A 12,357-nucleotide genomic window follows, 5' to 3' on the forward strand; every position below is an offset into this window, starting at 1 on the left:
TATCTGTATTATTTCTATTGCCAATTTTGCAGTCATAACTTTTTATAGTGTACGTCTGTTTTCACCTTATCAACAGCTTTGTATGTGCTGACCTTTTTTAAGGACTCGCTTTGAGGAGGGCTTTGAATTGTTGATTTCTCAAAACATTCGTGCTTCGGTAGAAGTTCTCAATAATGAAGTGTTTGTTTTCTTTCAAATTCAAAACAAGCCATGACTATTAACAGGGAAGAGATAGAAGAATCAAGTCCTTATATTAGTTTCAAGTTTATTCAGTGTGTGTTAAGTCACCAATAATTTTGCATGTCCTAATATGTAACTTCTGATATTTAGGAAATCATTTTTGGCCAACTATTAATATAAATGTGACTACATATGGTTAATATAAGAAGAACATGAAAATTGCATTTTCCTAACTGGAAAATAGTAAATAGTTTTCAATGTATAAAACACCGTGCTTTGAATGAATAAACTGTTTTGGCTATCAAAAGGATAATGATTTTTCCCATTTTTTAAAGAAAATATTTCTTTTAAACTGGTTTACTTACAAAGTTCATATACATTGTTTTGTGCACTGGATCTTTCGCATTTCCCCACCCACCACTCCCTCCACCCATAAAATTGTGTAAGCCTATGATTGCTCCCCAATCCACCCTTACCTCTCTGTTCCACACTTCCCCACCTTAGATCCTTATGTACATTTTACTATTTATCTATTTCTACAGTAATGGTCTTATACAGTATTTGTCCTTATGGCACTAAGTTAATTCTCTTAGAATAATGCCCTTCGGTCCCTCCCAAGTTAGGTAATAATTTTTAGTGATTTTATAAGTCCAATATAAAAGTTTTCATTTTAAGGCATATTTGTTTCTCTAGCATTTGTGGAATCCAGCATCTTGAAAGAATAGGAAAGAAGTTGAATCTCTTTGACTCTCTTTATTTCTGCATTGTGACATTTTCTACTGTGGGATTTGGAGATGTCACTCCTGAAACATGGTCCTCCAAGCTCTTTGTCGTCGCGATGATATGTGTTGCTCTTGTGGTTCTACCCATACAGGTAAACACAATCATGTTAAATTTTATACAAATATGCAATAGTTATGGAAGTAAATATTTCACATTTAATACAAAATAAAGGCTGAGAATTTACTTGAGTAGTATATTCATATATATTATGATTACATCTTATTAGTTAATTAAAATAGTCTCAAGAATGTCCTCATACAATATATTTAAAAAAACCCTCAGATGTTTTTTCTTTATCTACCACTGTTCGTCAGTTCTTCAAAGCACCAAAAAGAAAACAAAAATTCATTGTAATGGTTAAGTATCTTATAGAATAATATTGTTTTCATAAAATTATAAATCCAAGAAATGAACAAGAATGAATTCTTTTTATTTATACTAAAAAAAGAAAACTAGAAGTCACATATTCTTATGTGAAATACTGGTTTCATATGTTGACCAAATAAAGTATTAATATAATATATAGACAGTGTGCATCACTTTGGGAAATGTATTTGAGTAGTGGCAAAGAAACTGACTTACATACTAGACATAAGAGAAATAAAAATATTACATATCTCTCCAATTTTCAATGATTTTCTACAGTGAGTAGTGGATACACTTGATTTGTCAGATCAAACACAGAAAATAGCATATGCAAGTTAATCTGCATGGAATATTAGGCAACCTTTGACCACAGTGTATGCAATGCACTTTGCTTTAGTAGAAAAATAGTCTTCCTATGCTTTCCTAGTAAAATCTACTACCCTTGGTTACCAACTTCTTAACAGAATGTGTCCTTGTGTCATAGTAATCCAACTTGCATATTGGTAATACAGTCTTTCATTACCAAAAATCTTGAGAGAATACCGATAAAGCTTTTCTTTGTCACTCTGAGAGGACATGTCTTAGCTACACATTCTACTGGACATAAAAACAGAGGCACAGACCTCTAGGTTGAGAGCCATTTTAGTATAATAAAGAAATCATGTTAATATGTTTCCTTGGAGACCTGAAGCTCCTGGGAGGCATTTGCAAGCTCTTCAACACTTTTATGAAATCTGTTGTTGAAGGGAAACTGGTAATTCTTATTTCAATGAGTTCCATCTAAGACACTGACTGGATCTAATAAGCAATAGACATGTTGCAGTAATTTTTATTTTTGTCTCTGGTTTTTTTTCACTCGCATATAAAAAAATATATATTGCAGTTTGAACAGCTGGCCTATTTGTGGATGGAGAGACAAAAGTCAGGAGGGAACTATAGTCGACATAGAGCTCAAACTGAAAAACATGTTGTTCTATGTGTCAGCTCACTGAAGATTGATTTACTTATGGATTTTTTAAATGAATTCTATGCTCATCCAAGACTACAGGTACATTTCAATTACATTATGCATTCTAATCTGGAGCATACCTAGAAACATATTGTCAAATAATTCACTTTTTGTGCAGTTTGCCTTCTGGAGGACTGGTATTTATACAAACAACATTTATGAAGAGTAAATGCAGAACTGCAGTTATAACCTAGTTATAATACGGGGGGGGAGGTGAAGTGCTTCAGCAATACACTGAATTTTAAGTTTCCGTCTGTCTCTACGCTGAAAATACAGATGGAAGCATGTTAATACTATGAAAAGGGGAATTTTGTGAATTAAACGGATTGCTTTTTTTTTGTCCTATGGGTAAAGCATATTTGCATGAACAGTGAATTTTAACAAAAAAAATACATGTATAATAAAACAATGAAGAAGCCATTTCAATATCATCTGCTCATTTGAATATTTAGGAATTTAATCAAGTAGTACTAATGGAAAAGGAAGTTTCTTTTTCAGTTTTTGCTTTCTGACATCTAGCTAGGTTTATTTAGAGTAGATGATTATGGTTGTTGTTATGTGCACTATGAGTCGCAAACGACTCGACAGCACATAACAACAACAACAAGATGATGATGATGTTGTTGTTGTTGTGTGCTGTCATGTTGGAATCTAGTCATAGCTGACCCTACAGCAGACTTGCAGAAGCAGAAAATAGCACCAGAGGAGATTGCCTATCCTACGCCTGCATCGTGGATTTGAACCATGTGCCTTTGGGATTGCAATATAGCTTCTTACCAGAAAGCCACCAGAACTCCCTATAGGAGGCACAGATAATGAAAATGAAACAATTACTGAGAACATGAATTTAGAAATAAACTTCCTCATCTGTTTATACAGGAAAAATTCTCAGATCATTTCTTCTTTTGATAACATATTGTGGACCAGTGTAGATTGAGGGAAACTCCTTTCTTCCTTAATGCATGGAATTCTGGTCCAAATATCAGAGAGCTACTTGAAACACTTGCATTTCCTCGGTGAATTTATGTCAAGTCGAGACAGTTTCCAGCATTCAAGACAGTGCTGTGTATTACTGAAAGTAAAATATTACTTCATTGATTTTTTGAGATCTTTAAAATTAATACTTTCTATCTTAAAAACTTGGTTTATAAGTGAGGTTTAAATTGCACTATATATTCTTTTGCTGTCATATAAATGTGATTTCTTATCTTTTGAGCCAATCCATGTTTATTTGTTTTAGGTTTAAAATTTTATTGCATTGTTCATATTGATAAATTTCCAATTTTGTGATTATATTCTATAAAACTAAAAAATATATTGCCATTGAGTCATAACTGGTTCAAAGCTGACCCTTCAGTAGGTTTTCAGAGACTGTAAATCACACAGGCGGAGACTGCCCATCTTTCTCCAGAGGAGCTGGTGGATTCAAACTGGCAGAAAATTGCCACCTCTGAGGTTGTTGTTTTGTGTCATTGAGTGAAATCAACACATAGTTCACCCTCAATGAGTGTTCAGATGAGATAAATCACGTGAGAGGAGAGAGTCTTGACCACTAAAAACTTCATAGTATGTAATGGTACTGACCACCTTCTTTTTATTTTAAGTAAGATTGAGTTATATTGAGCCAAATTTATTGGTTTGTGAATTTCTCTCTCAGATTTCATTTTATTTCAGTGCCTTGCCATATATATATATATATAATGAAATTTTATTTATTAGCAGGAATACATTTTAATTGTATCAAACTTTTTTCAGATAATTTATTTCCTTTGGGGTATAAAAATACTGGGACATTAATAATTCTGTTCCACGGCACATTTACTTTGACTAGGACTACTATGTGGTGATTTTATGTCCTACTGAGATGGATGTTCAAGTTCGGAGGGTTCTGCAGATTCCAATGTGGTCACAAAGAGTTATTTACCTTCAAGGTTCTGCCCTGAAAGATCAGGACCTATTGAGAGCAAAGTAGGTATACATTTTTCTGTTCTGTCTCACAGTAATGTTTTAAGGACTTTAATGTTTCTTCCATCACTGCATTTTATTAATTTTTGGCATTGCAAATAGTGTTAAAGCTATTTTTGAAGTCTTTATACTTGTTTATTTTATTATACTAGTTTATTTACAAAATTCAAATACATTGTTTTTCACATCAGTTCCTTCCCCTGAGTTAAAGTTTTTAATATAACATTTGAGTGTTTTTAAATCAATTCTAACTCTTAGTGACCTCCTGTGACAGACCAGAACTTCTCATAGAATTTTCCAGGCTGTAATCACCAGGTCCTTTTCCTATAGTGCCTCTGGATGAGTGTGAACCCCTAACGTTTCATTAACTGTTGAATAAGACTTGGAATATACATTTAATGTATTTGGATGTCTTTTCCACCTCAGTTTAAGTGCAAGGACATTTAGCAGACTTTGTCCACACAAACAGAGAAGTGTGGCATCGTATCATTATCTCAAACTGTCAGAAAGGAACTGATTTATATACACTTAATTTTAGAGTTGTCTCTAGGTCCCTGAGCACTGTTGTTATTTCACAAATGAAAATTTGGACTAAACATTGCATGAACTACCAGGACAGTTTAAGTAAGTGCTTAATGTTTAAAGAGTGTGTGATATATTCCCTGGACAAAAACACTGATGTGACAGGAAGTTACAGACAAAAGAGTCCCTTGGGGCTAATGGAATCAGAAAAGTAGCAGATCTTAGTTAATCTTTTAATTGTATCTGCTCAAACCTACCCAGCTTAAGGTGATATAGTCTGAAATATTGCTCAGAGTTCATGAGAGGTTATATTGAACGGCAGAGTGAGAGCATGGTTAGATAGATTCTGAGTGCCTGGGGATCAGGATGTCTGCAAAAGATCATGTCTAATTTCAGTAGCCTGAGAGATTCTTAAAACAGGTTGCTTTACTTAGTGTTTTCTGCTACTTACAAAGTTTTTAATACATCTTCATTGTATCTCTTTGAGATTCTTGGGAAAACACCTTTGATTATACTTTTTAATACATTTTGTTGTTTTGTCTCCTCCTCTTAGTCTCCTAGAGAATGAGAGAGAGAGAGAGTGAGAGAGCTAGAGAGCGAGAGAGCAAGAAAGCGAAAGAGCTAGAGAGCGGAAGAGCTAGAGAGAGAGAAAGAAAGAGCGAGAGCAAAATAGCGAGAGCAAGAATGAATCCGTGAGTGTACAATGTGGGAATGGGACCAACGAAAAGAAAGGAAGAAAATCCTACGAGTAGTGACTAGAAACCTAGCAAAAGGACTCTGACATTGCTGAAGAAGTATATATAAAAGTATATTGTAACTGAGTTTCTTCCACTGTCTTAATAACTCAAACAGAAAGTCATTCTACATTATCAGGTTTTAGTGAATGGCACATAACTGGAATGTTAAGCTTCTTTGGGTATGCATTAGTCACTTTGGTATATTCAGTACCTGACATATGTTTTCATTGTACACGTATCAAGTACTGTCACAGTTCTACAGCAAGTTAGATCCTCTAGTACTTCAAATACAATTTAGTATTGAGTCCCTTTCCTATCCATATCCATCATGTGGAAGTGCTAAGGTAACACTCACCTGGACATGAACTGGCAATACTAAAAAGATTTAATAATAAAAACATCAATCACAAAATATTTTATACTACTTTATAACCTTACTTTAATAGAAAATATTTGAAATTTAATGTCATTTAATATATCCTTCAAAAAATTCTTTGTGCAAGGAATAAGGGTAGTATTTAAAAATATATTTAAAAGGTCAGTACCATGAGTTTTTAATTGCTTTGGAAAAAAGATACTTCCAAAATATTACTCAGTACAAAATCATATTAATAAATCTGTTGCAACTTCTACTTAAACTATTTAGTTTGGTTGAATTTCATAGACTTTTATGTTTCCTCTCATCAGATAGATAGATAAAAATGCATATTAAAAATGTTTATCATTGTGAACTAGAAATAGAAATAATTACTCATTTTGAAAAGAAAACATTATTAGTTTCTACAAAATTATCAAGCACTATAAAGTAAACATTGTATGTTTATGACAAATTTTAAAAATATGGAAAATCTACAAATGTCAGAATGATTTTGGGACCAGGTGATCAATCCTTCCAAGGAAATAGACACACAAGTTGACTTCTGAATCCTGAACAGTTCTCTATTCTCACTCTTTATTTGATTGAGACATTCTAATTGAAGTGTAATTAACTGCAAAATGAAGGACAGTATACTCTTTTAATTTATCCACATAATCTGTGAAAATATATTAACCATGAAAGAGAAAATAATATTCGGCATCTTTCTTTTATTTCCCTAATTATAACTAGTTATATAGTAAGTCTCATAATTTTAAAAAATATCATGATTAAATATGATGTTTTCCAACTTTGATTTACTCTTGAAGACTTTGTCTGTGCTTCAACTGTAGCGTATGGATTAAGTATTAAAATAGTAGTTATACAATAATATGTAGGTATTCTTGTGTGTGACCACTTCTACTTTTTTGTCTGCATTCAGAATGGATGACGCTGAGGCCTGTTTTATTCTGAGCAGCCGTTGTGAAGTAGATAGGACATCATCTGTAAGTTTCTAAAATCCTCTTTTGTAAGTTTTATTTTATATATTAGAATATTTGCTTGATTGCTTTAATTGACGAACACGAAATATTGATGACTTAAAGACTTTTACTAAATGGGATCAGTTATTTCTAAACTCCTCTGCTGTACAGTAAGAGTAGTACCATTGTTTACTGTGTTGTTAAGAATGTCTTTGAAGTAATTTTCTGCTACTGGTTGAGTTTTCAGCTGAGCAAAATATAATGAGTTTTATATAGACCTAACTAGACCCATTTCTATCAAATATGTTCTAGCCTAATTTTCTTTAATCAGCTTCTATTTCCTCAGCTCGTGCGGGGGAGGGGGGAAGCAAATGGATTACACACACCACATCTCAATTTACTGGAAAGTTAAAAAAAATATTGTTGTTGTTACGTGTCATTGAGTTGCCTGCAACTCATAGCGACCCTATGTACAACAGCTCTAAAGCCTGCCCTGTCCTGAGCCAATAACACTGACTCTGACATACCTACTCCCATAGCCCTAGTTACTGTATCCATCTCATGTGGAGTCTTCCTTTCCTGGACTGTTCCACTTCCAGCATGATGTCCTTCTCCAAAGATCAGTCCCTCCTGTCCACACGTCCAAAATTATGTGAGGCAGACCTTCAAAATCCCAGCCTCAAAGGAGAAACCTGGTTTTACTCTCTCTAAAACAGACTGATTTGTTTTCTTGGCAGTCCCTGGTATATTCAAGACCCCTTTTCAGCACTACAACTTGAAGTCTTCAAATCTTCTTCCGTTATCCTTAATCATTATCCAGCTCTCTGATGCATAGCAAGTTTGCAAAGACCATGAACTAGATCAGGTGCACATTAGTCTCTAGACTGACATTGTTGCTTCTCAGTATTCTGGAAAGGTCCCTGACAGCAGATATACCCAATGCAGTTTGCCTTTTAATTTTCTGACTGCTGGTGCCAAGAGTGTTGATAGTGGAGCTGAGCAACCATTAACTATTAACAGCCTCAATATCTTCTCCATCCATTATGGTGCTGCCAATTGACCTATTGGTGATAATCTTTGTCTTCTTGATGTTCAGCTTAAATCCATATTGAAGACTACAGTTCTTGAACTTTGGCAGCAAGCAAATCAGGTCCTCCTCAGTTTCAGCAAGCAATGTTGTATCATCTGTATAACTTAGGTTGTTGATGAGTCTTCCTCCAATCATGATGACACATTCCTCCTCATAAAGCCCAACCTCCCTAATGATCTATTCTCCATATAGACTGAAATGGAATGGAGACAGGACACATCCCTGCCGTACTCTCTTCCTGATTTTAAACTATGCAGTGATTCCTTGCTTTATTCTGAGGACTGCTCCCTGGTCCATCCAAATATAGGTTTCACTTAAGTACAATCAAGTGGAAGGACTCACCATACTGGGTTGTTGAAGAGTCAGTGAAACCAAGGAAGACCCTCCACAAAATGAAATGACACAGTGTCTATAGTAAGGAGCTCAAGTATGTCAACAATGGTGAAGATGGCACATCATGGGACAGGATTAATATATATTAAACATTGAGTCATTATGAGTCTTACTTGACTTGATGTCACCTAACAACAGTAATAGCAAAGTCACCTTTCAATCAAGCAATAACCTTGTAACTATTTTAGCAAGAAAGTTTTGCCTTAAGCCTCAGGATAGTTTGAATTATCTATGTGCAGTCATTTTCTTGAAACAGATATGCTAAAGTCACAATGGAAGCTGTGTTTTAGTGTAAGTTACAGTCAGTAAAAATACCCTTCTAGCCCTTTTTCCATGGTCATGTACATAAGATCAGGTATAAAACTCTTTAGAAATTCTTTACGCTTTGGAACTTTTTATTTTACTCCTTCAACAATTTAGACAGTATTATTTTGATTTGCAAATTATACTTTGAATAAAGTTTGATTAATTTCTATAATTGACTGAATATTGCTTTTGTTTTATTTGAATGCAACTTTATTCATACCAGACCCTCCTCAGCTCACTGGAGCACTACTCTCAGTATCTGCTTTCTAGGTTTAGTACAGTAATTACTGCAAACATATTTATTGAATAAATGAACTTTGAACAAAGTCTGCCTTATGTTTTCTATAATTTATTTGATTTCTGTAATTGTGAGTCTGGGACTCTTCCTGCAATAACTTGGTTTTAAAATCCTTAAGTATCTGCAGTGTATTTGTGTCCCATTTGCATTGCGAATTTAATAGTTTTCCCTTAAACAAATTCCAGTAATCATTCTTCCTGGTACTTTTCTAAAGCAGAAAGAAATGAAGAAAAAGGTCTCCACCCACAAAAGGAATGGTAGATGAAACAACCCTTACACAATTTTTGAAGCAGATGGATGATTGGTAACTAAGAAAGAATCTGAAATTTAAGCTCAGAGAGGGAAAAATGCAGAAGCATAGTGTTCTGTGCAATGGAACCTAAAATATCTCAGGAATGAGAGGCAGCAGATGCCTCTCAAAGAAAGATTGCATAGGATTGGAACATGATAGTGCTTAAAAGTCTTCTTGATGATTGTTTATATTCCTTGATCCCCTCTACAGTGCCACTCTGGTTAATTTCTTCATCACGCAGAAAAAGTTGACACAGGAAGATTTTGAACTGAAAAACACAAAGCACAGCCAAGTGTCTGTGTGTTATGGTGAAATCAGGGGAATTAAGTGCAAGTCATTTCATTGATGGGAGCCACATCCTACATGGCTCTAAGAACCCCCCCAAAAAAAATAAGACCTGTATCTTCATTACTTTGAGTTAGATGAAATTTTCTTTTGGGAAAAGAAAATGACCCTTAGTGAAGGAAAAATATATGTGTGTGTGTTTATATGTGTATTTAAAAATACTAGGGGGCTTATTTAAGTTTCAACAACCCACACTTGTAACAATCTGGGTTTGCTTTGGGATTTTGGTGCATCATATTATCAAATAGTAAAATGTACTACCTATATTGCTATTTTTTTGATACTATTATTCTATGACAATCACAGGTAGACATTCATTGCTGTGATTTCTTGGTGTGTGTCATCAAACCAGAACCAACCCATAACTGACCCTCCAGTAGCTTTTCAGAGGCAGTAAATCACAAAATAGGATATTGTTTGTCCTGGAGTAGAACTGTGTGTCTTTGAGATTACCTTGCAGCTTCTTACCATTAGGCTTCCAGAGCTCGTTCTGTTTTGATTTACTGTATAAAATATTTCCATATAGATAACTAAAACAAAAAGAGTTACTTAACTTATGTTAGGATAAATGTATAATGGAGTAATTTGAACAGAATCTTGTTGTAATTGGTGGACTATGTCTTTATACATATACACGTGTGTTCATACAATTTACGTGCGTGTGTGTGTGTTGTTGTTGTTGTTCTTGATTGTCTTAGAGTAGAGCACAACTCATAGCAACCCTACGTAAAAAAGGCTTGAAGCCCCTCTACAACTATTGACACTTAAAAAAGTTCATCGAGTTTCTGGAGGCATGTTATTTAGGAAGTGGATGCCATTCCTGCTTCCAAACAAATATATATAGTGGTTATGTGTTGTCAAGTCACCTACAACTCATGATGACCCTATCTACAACAGGCCTAAACCCTGCTCTATCCTGTGCTGAATTCATCATCTCTGACACACCTACCCTCATTAATCCTAGTCACTGAATCAATCCAGTTCATAGAAGGTCTTCATCTCTCGAACTGACCCTCCACCCTCCTAAGAATGATGCCCCTCTCCAAGGACCGGTCCTGTCTTACAACATGTCCAAAGTATGTCAGATGAAGCTTCAGTATCTTTCACTCCAAGGAGCAGCCTGGCTTCACCCTCTCCAGAACGGACTTGTTTGTTCTCCTAGCAGTCCATTCAATACTCTTCTCCAGCAACCACAGCTCAAGGCATTAATATTCTTTCTATGATCCCTAGTCATTGTCCAACTTTCTGATGCGTAGCAAGTAATTGCAAAGACCATAGGATGGATCAGGTACACCTTATTCTCCAGACTGACATCGTTGCTCTTCTGTATCTTGGAGAGGTCTCTGACAGCATACATTCCCAATTCAATTTGTCTTTTAATTTCCTGGTTACTGATACCAAGAGTGTTGATTGTGGAGCCAAGCAAACTAAAGTTATTAAAAATTTCAATCTCTTCACTTTCTGTTATGATGTTGCCAGTCGGACCAGTGGTGAGAATCTTCGTTTTCTTATTTTGAGCTTCTATCCACATTAAAGGCTTCAGTCCTTGACCTTCTGCAGCAAGCACTTCAGGTCCTCCTCAGTTGTATCATTTGCATAACACATGTAGTTGATTAATCAGCCTCCAGTCCTGATGCCACATTTCTCCTCACAGAACCCAGCCTCCTGGATAATCTGATCTGCATATAGATTGAAATTATGTATAAAATATGTGGTAAGAAAGTTCACTGCAGTCTAGAAGGCACGTGGTTAGAACCCACCACAGGAAGAAAATGAGCAATCTCCTCCTTTACAATTAACTGCCTCTGAAAACCTGCTGGAGGGTCAACTATTATTTGATTCTGATTCGATGGCACACAATGACATATAAATGTAAATTTATATATGTGTATGCACATAGATATACATATTCTAGTCACTTATTAACTGGGATTGACTGATAAGTGACCTTCCAGCAGATTGCCAGAAGCTAGAAATAGCATAGAAGGCGATTGCCAGTCTTTTTCCTGCTAAACTTCTGTTGGATTTGAACTACCAGAGAAGCACTAACTTTAGGTTAGAATGCTTTTTTAAAATTATGCCACTACGCTTTCTATACCTATTGTTATTTCTGTGGTTAGGGGCTATCAAATTCACCATTACTCACAGTAACTCTATAAACAACAGATCTGACTCTTCCCCTATCTTGCATCATCCTAATGCTTTCTTTCGTTGTGTTAGTCACTATGTCAGTCCATCCCCAAGGTCTTCCTCTTTCATTGCCTCTCTTCTTCTTCCAACATAATGCTTTGATCCAAGGATTGATTTCTCCTAAAAGTATGCCTAGAGTAAATTAGAGGAAGTTTCACCAACCTTACTTCTAAGGGAAACTCTGGCTATACTCACTTCAAGACAGATTTGTTCTTTTCCTAATTATTAACATGTTCACTACTCTTTTCCAACACCTTCTTTAGTCATCTTTATTCATTCCTCAACTCTCATATCAGAAGTGACTGAAAAAAATCTATGGCATGAATCAGATGCACCTAATCTTTAAACGGATATCTTTGCTCTTTAGCACTTTGGTGGAGTCCTTAGCAGGAGATTTCTTCAGTGCATCATATCTTTTGATTTTTTTTTTTAGTAATTTTGTTATGCAGATGACACAACCTTGCTTGCTGAAACTGAGGAGGACCTCATGCACTTGCTGTGAAGGGTCAAAGACTGCAGCCTTCAGTATGGACTAAGGCTCAA

The 12,357-nt window shown here is 35.2% G+C and overlaps 1 protein-coding gene across 2 annotated transcripts in view; it reads left to right on the forward strand.

Annotated features, from left to right (window-relative positions):
* KCNT2 (potassium channel, subfamily T, member 2) overlaps positions 1 to 12,357 on the forward strand; it is a 734,552-nt gene that overhangs the window by 371,922 nt on the left and 350,273 nt on the right. For both annotated transcript variants that reach the window (XM_006892105.1, XM_006892106.1), the window contains exons 9-12: positions 874 to 1,054; positions 2,213 to 2,377; positions 4,170 to 4,306; positions 6,861 to 6,924. In XM_006892105.1, coding sequence (XP_006892167.1) covers positions 874 to 1,054; positions 2,213 to 2,377; positions 4,170 to 4,306; positions 6,861 to 6,924 — 547 coding nt within the window. The remainder of the gene's footprint in view (positions 1 to 873; positions 1,055 to 2,212; positions 2,378 to 4,169; positions 4,307 to 6,860; positions 6,925 to 12,357) is intronic.

Source organism: Elephantulus edwardii, unplaced genomic scaffold (genome assembly GCF_000299155.1).
Source record: "Elephantulus edwardii isolate Elephantulus edwardi_28Jun2011 unplaced genomic scaffold, EleEdw1.0 scaffold00110, whole genome shotgun sequence".
Taxonomy (NCBI): domain Eukaryota; kingdom Metazoa; phylum Chordata; class Mammalia; order Macroscelidea; family Macroscelididae; genus Elephantulus; species Elephantulus edwardii.